The 15,107-nt window shown below is 43.4% G+C and overlaps 1 protein-coding gene across 1 annotated transcript; it reads right to left on the reverse strand.

The window, feature by feature from the left end:
* Positions 1 to 622: 622 nt before the first annotated feature.
* On the reverse strand, positions 623 to 5,395 carry LOC119545335 (major urinary protein 4-like). The gene is made up of 7 exons (XM_037850825.1): positions 5,287 to 5,395; positions 4,796 to 4,932; positions 3,976 to 4,049; positions 3,139 to 3,316; positions 2,891 to 2,972; positions 1,874 to 2,284; positions 623 to 905 (listed from the first exon to the last, which is right to left on the reverse strand). Exons 1-6 carry the CDS (start codon positions 5,380 to 5,382, stop codon positions 1,997 to 1,999), a joined length of 855 nt encoding a protein of 284 aa, XP_037706753.1. The 5' UTR covers positions 5,383 to 5,395; the 3' UTR covers positions 623 to 905; positions 1,874 to 1,996.
* Positions 5,396 to 15,107: the final 9,712 nt, after the last annotated feature.

The following is a 15,107-nucleotide window of genomic DNA, read 5'->3' on the forward strand; positions in this document are numbered from 1 at the left end:
GTGCTTGTGGTGTTGGGAAAGGATAATAAATGGGGAAGAATCAGTAATTTCCCTCTTCCCAAAGCTTTTTAACTCTCCAAAGAAGAGGTTAGTAACATTTAGCCTCTTGATATCTCCTGACATTACCAAGTACAGAAGATAGGAGTTGCTGTCTCACATTTAGTAGAACTTCTCTTAATAATGTTCATAGTAGATAGCAACAGTAGTTGAAGAAGGGTTTTCCATCCTCTCCTAAGAGTGTGAAAGGACACCAACTGTCTCTGTGGATGGATGATATAGAGAAGCTGGTTTAAGGGGCATGTCTTGAAACATGTCAATAAGGTATTATCATCTATCCCCTAGTAGACAATTCTAAGATGGAGAAATTATGGGGCAAGTATTATATTCTTACAGTACATCTAAGGGTCTTATCAGGTCACTAAGAAATAGATAAATCAAAAGGCAAGCACACCCCTGGGTCCTTGTGATAATGGACACATAATTATTGCAGAGTGAGTGAGAATCCTGAAACTTAGGGAAGATTTCTAAGAAGCTGGAGGATATGGGTACAGGGCCAAGGAATTCCTCATTCACTTTCTGTCCACCCCCATCTTTCCCATACCCAAAGACATATCACATGACAGCAAGGTTAATCATTTATTGACCAGTTAGAGGAAGGACATAGTCATGGCAGAGTTCCCCTGGGTGGGGCAAATGCAAAGAGAATCAGAAATTCAGAGAAAACCTTTGATTCTGAGTGAATTGATGAATCTTCCTAGGCAATTAGGGAAGATCCTGAAGATGCAGGGATCACGCCTTTATGTGCAACAGTGTTGGAAATCAGGTCCCAGAATTTATCACGAGATGACACAGAGACCATGGAAAGGAAGATCTTGGAGCCCAGGTGAGGAAGCATTCACTCAGCACTAAATAAGAAGAGGAGAAAGAGAACATAGAAACTGGTTAAGCATTCTTTGGCTTGAATTGAGGACAGAGATAATTTCCATTATAGAGAAAACTGATGAAGAAATAGATTATCACCCTGCATTCTATCTAACCCATGTTATTTGCCAGCACAGGGGAGGAAGGGCATTGAGTAAATGACTTTTTTCTATTGCTGATCCACCTTAACCTGCCTCCAACTGAGACTATGAAAAAGGGAAAGGATAACATGAAGGATCTGAGGTTCGTTTCTGCTACCTTTAGGTTTCAGAGACTTTGTATTAGATAGAGGAATAGTGGCAAAAGCTGCAGCTCCCTTTTATTAAATGCTTACTTATGTAACACTTATGTAATACTTATGTGATGCTTTTACTTTATGTAATACTTATGTGATACTTTTATGTTTCACATGTTGGAAATGGACAAGGAAACTCAGACAACAGACAAATAGATGCCAGGTTGGAGGAAACAGGAAGGTCAGACAACTCCATTCCCAGATCAAACAGGTACGACCAGAGAGGTGCAAAGTTCAAAGAAGAAAATTCTTATAAATTGGAGGCAGAGATGGCCGCATGGGCTTGGAAGATGGACCACAAACAAAGAAATGTATTTGCGTCTCATACTCATACTCTACTCTTTTCCCACTTCAAACTTCAAGTCCTAATGATTTTTCAGCACATTATCAATTCCTGAGCCTTTTCACCAGCACTATATCCATTGTCCATGAGGTAGATGTCACTGTTTCCTTTTTAATTGCTTAGGTCATTTGCTCAAAAGCTCGTGGTAGGATTGAGTCCTGAACCCAGGTCCTCCAAGTCCAAATTTCAGGCTCTCCCCACCGGCTTCCCTACCAAATCATTCTTATTGTAATCTCTGGGCAGAAACCCCCAATGCTTTCAGAAAGCACTGGTCCCTGGACCACCCCATCTTCCCCAGGGTTAGAATCACCAACCTGGAAGCTGGGGCATCTCCTTTACTTCAGGCACTGAGACAGCGATCTGTAGAGGCAGAGCAGAACACAGTCAGACACCAACCCCAGTTCGCTTCCCAGAGAGAAACCAGATGATTCTCTGGGTCAGAACAAAGGGGAATGAACAGAGGCATTACTGTCCCTCAGATTTTTCCCTTCAATAAGATGGGAAGTAGGAAAAGAAAGTGAGAGATAGTTGAACTTACCAACTTTGGTCAGATCAATTACGTTTTCCTTAACAATTCCATGTTTTTGGCAAAGTTTCACAAACTTGTGCTTGAGTTTTTGCGGGACACTGATTACGTGCTTCAACTTGGCGGGCCTGGGCTGGGGGACCTGATCAGCCCCTGGGGAGGGTGGTGGGCACGGGCGACAGCGCCCTCCGCAGCCCCCCGGGCCTGGGAAAGTGAGGCCGGAGGCAGGCCCCATTTCCTCACCCAAAATACCACTGTTAGGGGAGGCTTGCCGGAGGGAACCGCCTTTTCCCCACCCCCTTATCTTGCCCGGACACTCCCCGTTGCCAGTGCAACTCCCATTACCACCAGTGCGCATACATTGTTGCCAGACACCGTTACCGGAGCAACTCTCGCCCCTTTTCAATCAACCTCCGCGCCCTCTCAGAACCAATCCAAGCCTTTAACCTCTACAGCTACCCCGCCCTCTAAACGCCCGATATAAGCTTGTACTCTCCCCTAATAAAGCTCTCTCTCTCTCTTGGTTTCTTCACCCTAAAAAGAAACGTGTCCCGCCTGTTCCTTTCTCGCCGCCCTCCATACTTTGCACGCCACCCCGCCGGGGACCTGGCCAAGTCCCCCGCCTCGCCCTTGCCTCCGGGAAAGAGCCCCCGCCGCCGGTACCCTCCAAGCAATCCTGAGAGCCTAGGATTTAGCAACCGGCCGCCACCCCCCCCCCCCCGACGAATCAACTGCGACCGCAAGTTTTTGGCTCAAATTTGGCTTTCAGCCTGTTGGCAAAATGACAAACTACTGTAACTCTTACACTGTCTGTGAGGCACGTGAGTGGGGCAGGGTCGAGATGGCTCGGGGAATGGATGGTACTGGCCAGGGGCTCAAGCTGCAGTCTTGTGGGGGGATATGAGCTACAGTGACATTTGACATCAGCAGAATATCCTTCTGGTAAGATGAGAGATTTCCTCATCTTCCCATCACTGAGCCTGAGGACTTCCCAAAAGTGAGCATCTGTCTTCAGAGAGGGAGGAGCTCCCAGGATAAGACTGGGAGGATCACTTTGTCTCCAGGGTTCCTTCCTCCCCTGACTCCTCACCCCAAGGTGAGTGCCAGCATGACAATACTCTACCATAGAGCTCCATCACTTTGTATTCTGTCCCACTGTTGATATTGAGTACATAAATAATGTATGTAACATAGTCAGTTTCAATGATGTGAAATGTATTATTTCCATTATCTGTGGAGGAAAGAGAACACAGTTCAGAACTTCATTGGTCTGTGGGAAGCAAGTACAGCCCTTCAACTGTTCTTTTCTAAAAAACAAATTCAAGTGCATGTCCCACAAGAGACAGAGAAAGAGGATGCCTTCCATTTGCATCTCCCTGGGCTTCCTGAGGTGAGTTCTGAAAACCAGGAATACTGGTAGATTGACTACCAGTGGTAGAAGAATTCAGCCACAGCAGCTATTAGCCCTCTGTTATCCTCTCCGAGACCATCCACCTCCTCCCAACTCTGCCCACAATATGTCTCCGTCCTCTCTTCCAAGCCCCACAGGCATTACACGCCCAGTGCTACATCCTCAGAAATGTGCTGTGTAGGGGCCATCGGGCACCATCAGAAAGAGAGTAGGGAATGAGAGGCTGTCCTGCCAATGGACTTTTCTGCAGGAGGTATATATGACCAAATCACCTCTCTTCATCTAGTGGTATTAAGAGCCAGGCACCAGCATTTTGCACAAGGTTCTCCCAAACTCAGGATTTTGGCTATTAGGTGATCCCCATTATATTACCTTAATAAGCATTGATCAGGAATTGATCAAGGTTCTGAAGATACTGGGGTTCAGTAAATTCCTTGCAGTTGGAATTAGAATTTAGAAAGACTTTTCTGTCTACTTACAGATAAAATTGTATACACCTTCCTCTTCTGTTTCATCAGACGTCAAAAAAATTTCAGTACATTCTCCATTTATACTGTAAAACAGAATGGGATGATGTCCAAGAGACGTTGATAGGAGCTGGCTTCCCACTCTCCAATCTACCCATGACTTGGGTTTCTAGTTCCACTCAACTCTTGAACATTTTTTCTCCAATTTCCAAAGAGCTTTTATTTACATTATTTCACTTGATTTGATATTTTAAAAATGACTCAACTATTCCTATCACTATTACTCCTGTTACTATTTCCACTATTACTCTTACTACAGCTACTTGTCTAGATAGCTGAGTGCTCAACATGTGCCAGCCTCTCCAATAAGTGCCTTACAACATTACCTCACAGAAAAGTCACGAGGGAGAGTTTTATCATCCCTGTTTACCCAAGGGAAAATGGAGGTGGAAAGGACTTTTCTTGGTCAAACAACTAGTAAGAAACAGACACAGATTAGAATTCAGGCTATTGATTACAAATTCTATGCTCTTACCTCTCCTATTCTGCCACACTACCCAGGACTCTGAGGCCCCTCTACCTCCTCCTTCCCCTACTCCCATTCAAATTCACTCCTGTCACCAACTCCTGTCTCTGAATCTGGAACAGCCTTGGGTCCACCAAGTCCTGAATCAGGGCCAGATGAGGGATTCTGATTTTGGACACAGGCCTGGCATTTGTGCGTACGCATGCACAGGTGTGTGTATGTGTGTGTGTGTATGTGGGTGTAGAGGTCTGAGAGCATACCCAGGCTTCTGTTTTCCCTCTCCCAGGTAATACAGGCCACACTTACATTTTGTGAAATTTATAGATCAGAGAAGAGTTGGCCAAGACATGTGTGTCTTTCACAAAAACCCTCATGTCACCATTTTCTTCTATCTGTTCTCTCCTGTCTGAGGCCAAGAGAATGGAATACCATTCCCCTAAAATCTGCAATAAATCAGTACAGTGATTCAGTAAGAAAAGAGGAGAGGAGGCACACATGATCATTCTGATCTTGAACTCTGGCCTGTGGGCCAGTACTCATAATGGTGTCTTTGGACAAAATGCAAAGAAGGCATCAGGATTCAGGTCAATTGGCAAAAACACCCTGGACTCTTTCCACTGCCCTTCCAGTGAATGGCGGTCCCCAAGTGGTGTCATCTTTTAACATGGTACAATCACTCTTGGTCCAAAGTCTGAAACCATCCCTTTGTCTAACACGTCAAGGAACCCCTGCCCTCCAATAAGGCCCCACTAGCTTCAGAATCCTCCAGACCACCCTCAGAAGTCCACCAACTCTACCTTTGACAAATCAAAGTTTTTGTTCACAACAGCATGTTTTCCTTCCAGCTGGGCACAGACCAGACTCAGCCCCAGACACAGCAAGAGCAGCTTCATCTTGATAGGGGACAGCACGTCTCCTCTGTAGTCACCTGGGGTGAGTCTTTGCCTAACAGCAAATCTGCTCCCCAGCTCCTCCATCTTTATATCCTTTCTGGGTCCAGTTTTCTGCCACAGGGCACCACTTTTCCTCCTCCCGCTCCACGGAAGTCTGTCATTCGCTGGTGTGGGGCCAAGGATTGTCCCTGCCCTTTTGAAACCTGGCAGTACCATCCCTTTTAGCTGTACTTGGTGACCTTAAATTTCTCAAACACAGAGGTTCTCACAGGAACCTTTCCAGCTGTGCTGCCTCCAGCTCTGCCCTGTGTTTCAGGCGGTACCAACACAGATAATCTCAGAATCATAATGGTGAGCAAAAAAAAGGCGAGGCACAGAAGGATACAGCCAGTATGATAACATTTATTTTTATTTTTTTTTCTAAAAGTAAATAAACTTATTTAAAATTAAAAAAAAAAATTCTCAAACACATTCTCAGGAAAAATAGTGGATGTTATAAAGGCCTTACAACCCTTTATAAGCCTCCATAAATCTTTAGAACAAGATTTAACTGTGGATCTGGCTCAGAATAAAAAAGTTGACTATATTAAGGTACTCAGTTTTCATAAGTACCTTTGTTTTGAGCCTCAAAACCAAGAAAACTGTCTCTGCTAAAGATGATAGGACCTGTCATAAAGCATTAAAATAGGGTGGAATAAAAAATGTCTTTAAAGTATGGTGTCTGGTACTCAGTATTCTTTAATTACTTTCCCTTATTCTTTGCACCCAGCTGCTGCAGCCTTCCCTCTCCCCACAATTAATGACCCTTTAACCACTATGCATGTGTCATTACCCAATGGGCCCTGTGCCGGTTTGAATGTATTGTGTCCCCCAAATGCCATTATCTTTGTGGTCTTGTGTGGGGCAGACGCTTGGGTGCTGGTTGGATTTGCTTGGAGTGTGCCCCACCCAGCTGTCGGTGATAATTTTGATGAGATGTTCCCATGGAGGCATGGCCCCACCCATTCGGGGTGGGCCTTGATCGATGGAGCTATATAAATGAGCTGACTCAAAGAGAGGAAGAGAGTGCAGCTGGGAGTGATGTTTTGAAGAGGAGCAAGCTTGCTAGAGAGGAACGTCCTGGGAGAAAGCCATTTTGAGGCTGGAGCTTTGGAGCAGATGCCAGCTGCCTTCCTAGCTAACAGAGGTTTTCCGGACGCCATTGGCCATCCTCTGGTGAGGGTACTCGATTGCTGATGTGTTACCTTGGATGCTTTGTGGCCTTAAGACTGTAATTGTGTAGTGAAATAAACCCCCGTTTTATAAAAGCCTATCCGTCTCTGGTGTTTTGCATTCTGCAGCATTAGCAAACTAGGACAATAAGTACCTTTGTTTTGAGCCTCAAAACCAAGAAAACTGTCTCTGCTAAAGATGATAGGACCTGTCATAAAGCATTAAAATAGGGTGGAATAAAAAATGTCTTTACAGTATGGTGTCTGGTACTCAGTATTCTTTAATTACTTTCCCTTATTCTTTGCACCCAGCTGCTGCAGCCTTCCCTCTCCCCACAATTAATGACCCTTTAACCACTATGCATGTGTCATTACCCAATGCGCACCATGAGAGAAATGGATTATCATCCCTTCTTTCAAGGAACTTTCAGTGAAGTTGGGGAAATGCTTCATATTCTCAATAAAAATCAATCATAAGGCCTATGAAATGACCCATCATGTAGAAAGTGCTTAAGAGCACAGGCTTTGGATTCACACAGACTTGGGCTTTGCTCCCATTTCTGCCATTAGGAAGCACTGTGGACAGATCAATTAACCTCTTTGGACCTTAGATTCCTCTTGTGGAGATAATTTTACCCGCCTAACAGACTGCTGTAGGGATTCAATGGGATGATATGTGTAGAATCGTCAGCATAATGTCTGGGTGGGTTGGGTCAGAGAATGCTTCCCAGAAAAGGTGGGACATGAGGTAGATACTTAAAGTTGGAGAAGGCATGGGGATGTGTACAGCATGTGGGAAGAGCATCCTCTTCAGGTGAGGGGGCTTGTTAAAAGCTATGTCTCATTTCTGCCTTGTGCACTCCCCTTCCCCAGAACAGAAAGAGGCTGGTGTTATGGGAGGAGCTGGGCACAAGCCAGTGGACCTAAGGACTGTGGCTGTCTACCTGTGGACTGTTTATAAAAGAAAGTCATCCCAGCCCCTTGGCTGATCATTCCTAGTTCATGTTCAACCAATATCCAGTCACTGGTATTTTGAAGCTTATGTCACTTAAGCCACCATGGATTGGCCATGGGTTTTCCTGACCTGAGCTTGACACATGGTGGCAAAGGCTGTGGACTTTATTCCCTCTATTTGCTTCTCTCCAAGAATAAGATGGCAGTCTATGTGCAGCCAGGTTTGCAAAATGAACCCCATTCTTCCTGGGCTATGAGGCTGTGATGAGAGGCAGCAACCATTGCTGCAAACACCACCTCTATCCCATCTCACAGCCATTCTTAACTCTGTATTCTTATACTGTCACACCATATTGTCACATTCTGGTTCTGTTTTTATTTATTCACATTTGTATCTGCCATATCACCTTTGGAATGTTTGTACACAAAATCCTACCTTAAAAGCACTAGGGATTCTTGTTATTAAAAGGAAACTTCTAGAAAATCCTTTTGTAAGTAGGATATTACTTTCGGGTAGGCATCTCCTAGTTTGTATTATTGGATCATAGGAGTAGAGGGAGAGCATACGACTTAAGTCTATGATGAGAAGCTTATGTTTTAGAATACCTTGTCTACTAAGCCCTGAGGTGACTATTCCCTATTCTGGTTTTTCCTTCCATTTCAAATCTGCCATATTTTTGGTGATTGGCTTGAGCATTGCCAGGAAAGCCTAGAAGCAAGGTCAAGGCTGAAAAAGTACCCAAGAGGTGCAATGCAATCCATCTAGAGGCTTGGTGAAAGAAAACCCAGACAAAACCAAAGCTGAACAAATGAAATCAGTCAGAAGTGATACTTTGCTTTATAAAACGGTTCCCTTAAATAATACTCTTGTACTACATTTAAATACTTATGCTAGGAGCTGGGGACTATGATCTGAAAACACTCTCACAAGTTGTTGGTGATCAATATATATCACAGTTGATTGAAATAATGATTTCTATCCTGGGAAAGATGGAAGAAGGTAGAGAGGTGATAAAGGATGAGCTCTGCCACCCCACCCTCCCCAAAAAAAGAGAAGAAAAGTAACAACTGATGTTAAAGCATTTCCAAGATAATAGTGTAAGTACATGGAACAAAGATTCAATTTACAAAAGTTCACTTGGCCACCCATCTATAGGAAATGCATTTACTGTATATGAGAAGATATATAGGGTGCAGCATTTGACTGCAGAGGAATTTTGCCTATAGTGTGGGAAGTTACTTTAGAAGATGATGCTACTAAAGGGTTTTTTTTTTTTTTAATGATGATTCAACTTGATTCAATTATCATGATCAAATGCTTAGCTGGCATTTAGAAGGCTAAAGAGATAGACAAGATGGGGGCTGTGCCCCCAAGAAACCCCTGGCCAGTGTGGGTATGATTCGGAAACAACCTAATTACAAGGTTAAAAGTAAACAATTTTATATAGGAAAACAGAGGAGCCAATAATAGTGAAGACAAATCAGAGGAGAAAAAAGGAAATGTGATTTGGTCCAACTGAAGACTGATATCCCAATTCCAGGTATGGAGCCAGAATGATTTTTCTCCTCCAGTTAAATGAGGCTTTACCTAAGGAACACAAACACACAAGGGAAGGATGGAAAACATGCAAGTATCTCCTGATCCAGTGGGGAAAGAAAGGGAGGGTCTCTGGGGAGTAAAGGGTTTCAGCTTCTCACACTGCAGACAAGGTTCCCTGTTCTCGGACGGGGAGAAAGGGGTAAGAGCTGAGTTGTTCTGCCAGCCTGCAGGTCCAGGGAAGCTGACTCCTTCCCCTCTGCCAGGGCAAGAACGGTAATTCTGGTAAGTGGGGTCCCAGTGAGCGTAACAGCAGCAGACAGAACAAGTGTGCATCTTGTCTACTGCTGTCCTGGAGAGCTGGCCTTTGGGCCTTGTCTTTCATGGGACCAACTGAATGTGGTTCTGACCTCTCTCGAGAGTGGTCACTCATTCCAGGGCTGAGCTGCCCAGGCCCTCCAAATCCACTAATCTTTTAAGAAAGAGGGTGTTTACCTAGTCTTATCCCACATTTCAAACATAGCATCGACACTGGAATTCAAACAGCTGTATTAGAGGCATGTTGCATCAGCTAGTTTGATATTTAAGGTCCTTAGATTTCAACACAACAAATTTAGGAACAGCCTGTAACAAAGAAAGAAGGTATTGTCACAAAGTCATATTTGCTCAAGGCACTCCAAGCATGGAACTGGGACAGGGTGCACTTACCAAGACAAACAGTTACAATGGAAGAACATTTTGCAGCAGTTCAAATCTCATTTGTCCAGGGGCCAGATATATTAAAATAATATTTGGATGTCTGAAATACAATAAGCACTCACTGAATGTTAGGTTGGTGCTTATACATACTGTTTTTATCAATCCTCATATAGCCCTGCATGGAAGGTGCCATTATCTTGTTTGATAGAGTCATGCACTAATGCTCAGAGAGGTTAAGTAACCTTAGCAAGATCACAGAGCTGGTAGGTCAGAGAACTGATATTTGAACCCGAGACTGTCTGATTCCCTAGTCCTCACTCTTATCAACTCCACTACACAAGTTGGGGCTTGCTGTTTCTGACATGAAAGATAAGATGGCTGAATACAGAGAACAGGAATAAGTAAAGCTGTTGACTCTCAGAGGTGTCTGCCTGGTAGTTGCCACTGAAGAAGCTGCATGTTGATGTCTTAAAAATGTGGTGCTGGGGGTGTGACTGCAAGAGTCTGATCAAGTAAAGGGCAATCAATAGACACTGGATGGATGGATGAATGGATGGATGGATGATTTGGGGTGCTTCTCTTTTAATAAGGAACTAGGAGGTGCTTCCATACAGAAAACACCCTGGTTGCCAACCACATTAAGACTCTCCTATCAAGACAAAATAAAGGGCATTTTGTAAGTGGCCCAAGAGAAGGATGACAGTCTGCAGGTTGTTAAGAAACAAGTGGCCCAAGTCATGGCTCACTGTGTGGGCAAGGGGTTTATGGAGTCCATGTGTGACCAGAAAACAGTCCATCTATAAGCAGGTAGTTTGACTGAAACTAACCAGCTGGCAGGAAATGTACTATGACCGTGTCCTCAGTCACACTCTCAATCAATTGGACAAACTGCTGATTGAGAAAGCCAGTGGCAACATTTAAGCCACATTATCTGACACCAGGCCATATTTGGTGCCAAAAAAGAATAGCAAGAAACACAAGCTTATTTGATCCACGTGCCAGAAAGGAAGTATTTGTTGGTCCCTAGCAGTCAGAGTAAATACACATTCTGCTGATGTTGGCTCAAATGCAATTTAAAAATATCATTCCTTTCACCAATGGAAGGATTTTGAAGCTACAATATCTCATCTGTAGCAGCTGGGTCCTACAAAAAGCAGATGCTGAGACAGACGTGAAGTGATGAAGGCTTATTAGGGAGTAATATTTGTGAACAGAAAAGGGAGCAAGCAGGTTTGGGCAAGGGGGGCTGCCAGACCATGACGCAGATCTGACAAAGTCTCTATCAGCTCAATGGGAGGCTCCCAAGCATACTGAAGGAGTCCCACGTTACGCAGAAATGGATAGGCCCTTGTATGACAGTCTTGCTCTGTCATTAGCTGGGGCCATTCTGGGAAAACCAGTACCTAGCTCAAGGGTGGAGGCCAGTTGGAACCCAGTCGAAGGTAGGAGGCTGTCAGCCGACCACACCCCTCCCAGCCGGGCAGTGCAATGAGTCCCTTCCTGAAAGGGGAATCGGAACAACACATCTCTGTCTGGCACACCGTCCTAGTACCCAGAAACAGGTAGAGACTTCTCTTCCCACAAGAGTCCAGAGATCTCTTCCCACATGGCATAGGGGCAGGGGTGAAAGCAGAACCATTTTCCCTCTGCTCTAGTTTGAAATTTCCACCACAGCATGAGGGTGCCCTGTAGGTCAGACAGCCAAGGGCCCCAGGGACTGCTGCCTCCAGATCCACTCATTAAAACTCAGCAAGTACTTACTTATGTATGTTCCCAGGTCACCCAGAGCACCCTCTGGTCCTGTCTCAAGAGCACATCATTTAGGACTGACTTAGTCCAATGAAGATGACACCAGCAGCCTTGGGGAGGAGGGGAAAGTTTGGGCAATGGGAGAAATAATTACATATCCTGGGTCATGGAGAAAGGGTTCAGGAGGCCCCCCAGAATAAAGAGCATCCATGTTACAGTTTTTCATAGGCAGGAACTGCATTTAAAAAATAAGAAAATTCTGCTTCATACCATCAATGTGAAAACTGATGCAAATATTTATGTAAAGAACTTGGCACAGTGCCTGGCACATATAAACAGTCAATGAACAGAATCTAATCATCGTCTTCTATTTTGATCGACTTAATCATTCAACAGATAGCCCCTGTCTACTATGTCCAGGAATTGAGAGTACATTGCTGAATAAAATAGCTTCAATCTCTGACCTCACTGAGCGTCTACATTAGTCTTTTTTTTTAAAAATTGTCACTTTTCACATCCTACAAAGTCAAAAGCTTGACCCTAGGAAAAAGACTCAACCAGGTGCCTTTCTACTAATCATAGCCTCTAACAAAAAGCCTAATTTATTTCTTCCCTTGCTTGTATGCAATCTTCCCACCCCAAGATACCTCCCTTATTTCTGCCTGAACAAATATTACCCTCCTTCAAAGCCCTGCTCAAGAACTCCCTTTCTTTGATTCTCTCGGCACTCAGCCTTCTCGTTTGTTCTGTATAATACTTAGAGCTTTACTCTCACACTGCAGCAGCCAACCACTCACTAACTCATGCTAGTATCAAAATATAATCTCCAAGGAGTTAAAAACCCAACTCTTATATAAACTATATAGTGGGCATGTGTCAACAATTTAGTTAACTCATTACTGAGAGAACAGGAAGAATGACGGTTCAAAAGAAGGTATGAGAAAGAAAAAAGATGCTGAAATAAAATTGCTAAGTTAGATACAAAGTAGTTAATGCTCTACAAGGCAATAAATCTACAACTTTTATGGTAATCTTCTCTATTGGACAGAGTCATTTACGTATCCACCTTACCGGAAAAAAAATCATTTGTACTTTCTTGGGTTTTTATTAGTTGATCTCTAACTTTACAGAGACTGGGCCCTAAACAATAGTAAATACTAAGTTAAACAGAGTTATATTTTCTCAAGAGCCAGACGACAGTTAGGTGGTTATATCAGTTATGCTCCAGCATAACTTTGAATTGACACATGGTCATCTTTTTGCCTTATTTCCAAATTTTGGATAATTTTTAAATGTCAGTTTCTAAGGTTGCACATACATTGAAAAGGTGATAGTGAAAGGAGAACTAACTCTGGAGTCAGGAAAACCGGGGTTCAAATTCTTTCTCCACAACTTAACGTCTCTGAGCTTCAGTTTCCTCAGAGTTGTTGCAAAGATTACATGGAAAGGTTTAGAAGGTGCTAGAACGCACTAGATGCCCAATAAGTCTTAGTTCTTTACTCTCTCCCTGTCCTTTTCTGAAGATTGGTCATATCTTGTACTTCTTGTGGTTGCCCGGGCTCTAGTAGAATGCCTGAGCTTCTATAGTAGGTTTTCAATAAATCTTTGATATATGCCTTGTCTGTGACTTAGGCAAGTTCCTTCCTCTATTTGGGCCTCAATTTACCCATCAATAAAAGTGAGAAGTTTCAGTGGTTCTTAACCATGGGCAGCACTAGTCCTGAGAGAAGGAGGGGTTTGGGAATGTAGTGGGAATGGGGGTACTTTTGGTTATCACAATAACTAAAGAATACTACTGACATCTGGTGCCCAGGAGCCAGGGATGATAAGCCCGCTGCAGAGCTTAGGCCGATTCCCTACCAAGTGGAACGGTTTTAGCCCCCATCGAGAAACACTGGATCATCCCTACAGGCCTTTGCAAATGACACCTTCTGACAACAAACTGATGCTTCTCTACTCTTTTCTTCAACAGATAAGAGACACACAGTTGCATACAAAGACCTGTTTTGTTTAAAGAAAAAAAGTGCATTGTTTCCAAACATTTTAGCCATTCCCCAGATTATTCCATGCCTGAACTGTGGCCTCATTTTGTTGACCATTCTCATCAGAAGAATGGCTATTTCTTTTTGCTGCTGCCAGCCACACTGAGCTGATCTATTTTCTGGAGAAATCGATTGCCCCAAGGAATCCATATTAGGAACAAACTAGTCTCTGCTGAGTGCCCAGGTCTGTGCAAAGAACAGCAGAGAAGTTGAAGACAAGGTCCCTGACACCAGGCAGGGAAAGGACAAGCACTCTACTGCCTGAAGCACTAACCCACGGAACCCTAACTTTCCAGGAGAAAGCTCGACGTCAGCTAGTTCCATTCTGTGCGTGCCCCTTCCAAAGAGCCCACCTTCTCTTTACTCTTTTGTTCATGGCCTTGCATCACATAATTATCTTAATATCTCCCACCATTGGACACTGAGCTCTGTAGGAAAAACAATGGGGTCATATTCTTCTCTGTTTCTAAACACACTTAATGCTGGGCTTAGCCCATAGCAGGCACTAAAATTATAGACTTTGAAATCAAACCTAGTTTTCCGATTGGTTACCCCTTTTGCCTGGCATCTTGAGAAGAAGTCCTGTAAACCAAGGAACCAAATAGTTTTCCTTCTGGAAAAGCAAAATCTCCATAAGATCCATGCTTCTACCGAGATTCTTTCATTAAAAGCTTGCAAAGCATGAGTATGAAGTAGCCACAAGGTGGCACAAGAGGAGAGATTTTCTTTTCCTGCAGAACAACTAATGAAGAAATAAATGTCTAGTTGTCCTTGCTTAGGAAGTTGCATGTTGTGAAGAATTGATAAGAGTCATGACAATGAGGTTGAACAGTTAAAATGTTTTAATTAATTTAATCGCCTAATTTTAAGGAAATAGCTTTGTGTTCTCTTCAATTTCAATTAGTTTAATTAATTCAGTTTTGGTTAGGGTGATTTTGTGAGTTATTACTTCCTGTAGTTTTCTACAACTTACTCAGAGTCTTAAAGGAAACATGCTGGATCATATTTAGGGGAACAGGGCCTGGGGAGTGGATGAGTGTGGTCTGGCAGGCTATTGGAGAGGAGCCTTAAATTAGTCTTCAGGTCAATTTTTTGGAAAAGTTCTTTGAACATCTACTCCTGAGGCTATTTTGACACTGCCCTAATTGTGACCAATCTTTTCACTCAGTCACTCAGAGAATATTCAGCTATTAACTAAGCCTACACTGTGCCAGGCCCTTTCTTCAGGGTCAGGCCTTTTGCACTGGTAACCAAAAGACAAGGATTTTGCCCCATGTAGGGAAGACAGACATTAAATGAATAAACACAGAGATGAAAATAAAGTTGAAAATTGCCATAAGTGTTATGAGATACTAAAAATGGGTGCTGTGATTCATTCATTCAACATATGTTTACTGAGCATCTATGTGCCAGGACTATTGCTTAGGAAAAATAAGGAAGACAGATAGGATCCTTCTCTTTGTGGTGTTTAGAGTCTGTAGTAGGTTGAAAAATGGTCCTTTAAAAAGATACCCATGTCCTAATCCCTGGAAC

This window comes from Choloepus didactylus, chromosome 10 (genome assembly GCF_015220235.1).
Source record: "Choloepus didactylus isolate mChoDid1 chromosome 10, mChoDid1.pri, whole genome shotgun sequence".
In the NCBI taxonomy this organism is placed as follows: domain Eukaryota; kingdom Metazoa; phylum Chordata; class Mammalia; order Pilosa; family Megalonychidae; genus Choloepus; species Choloepus didactylus.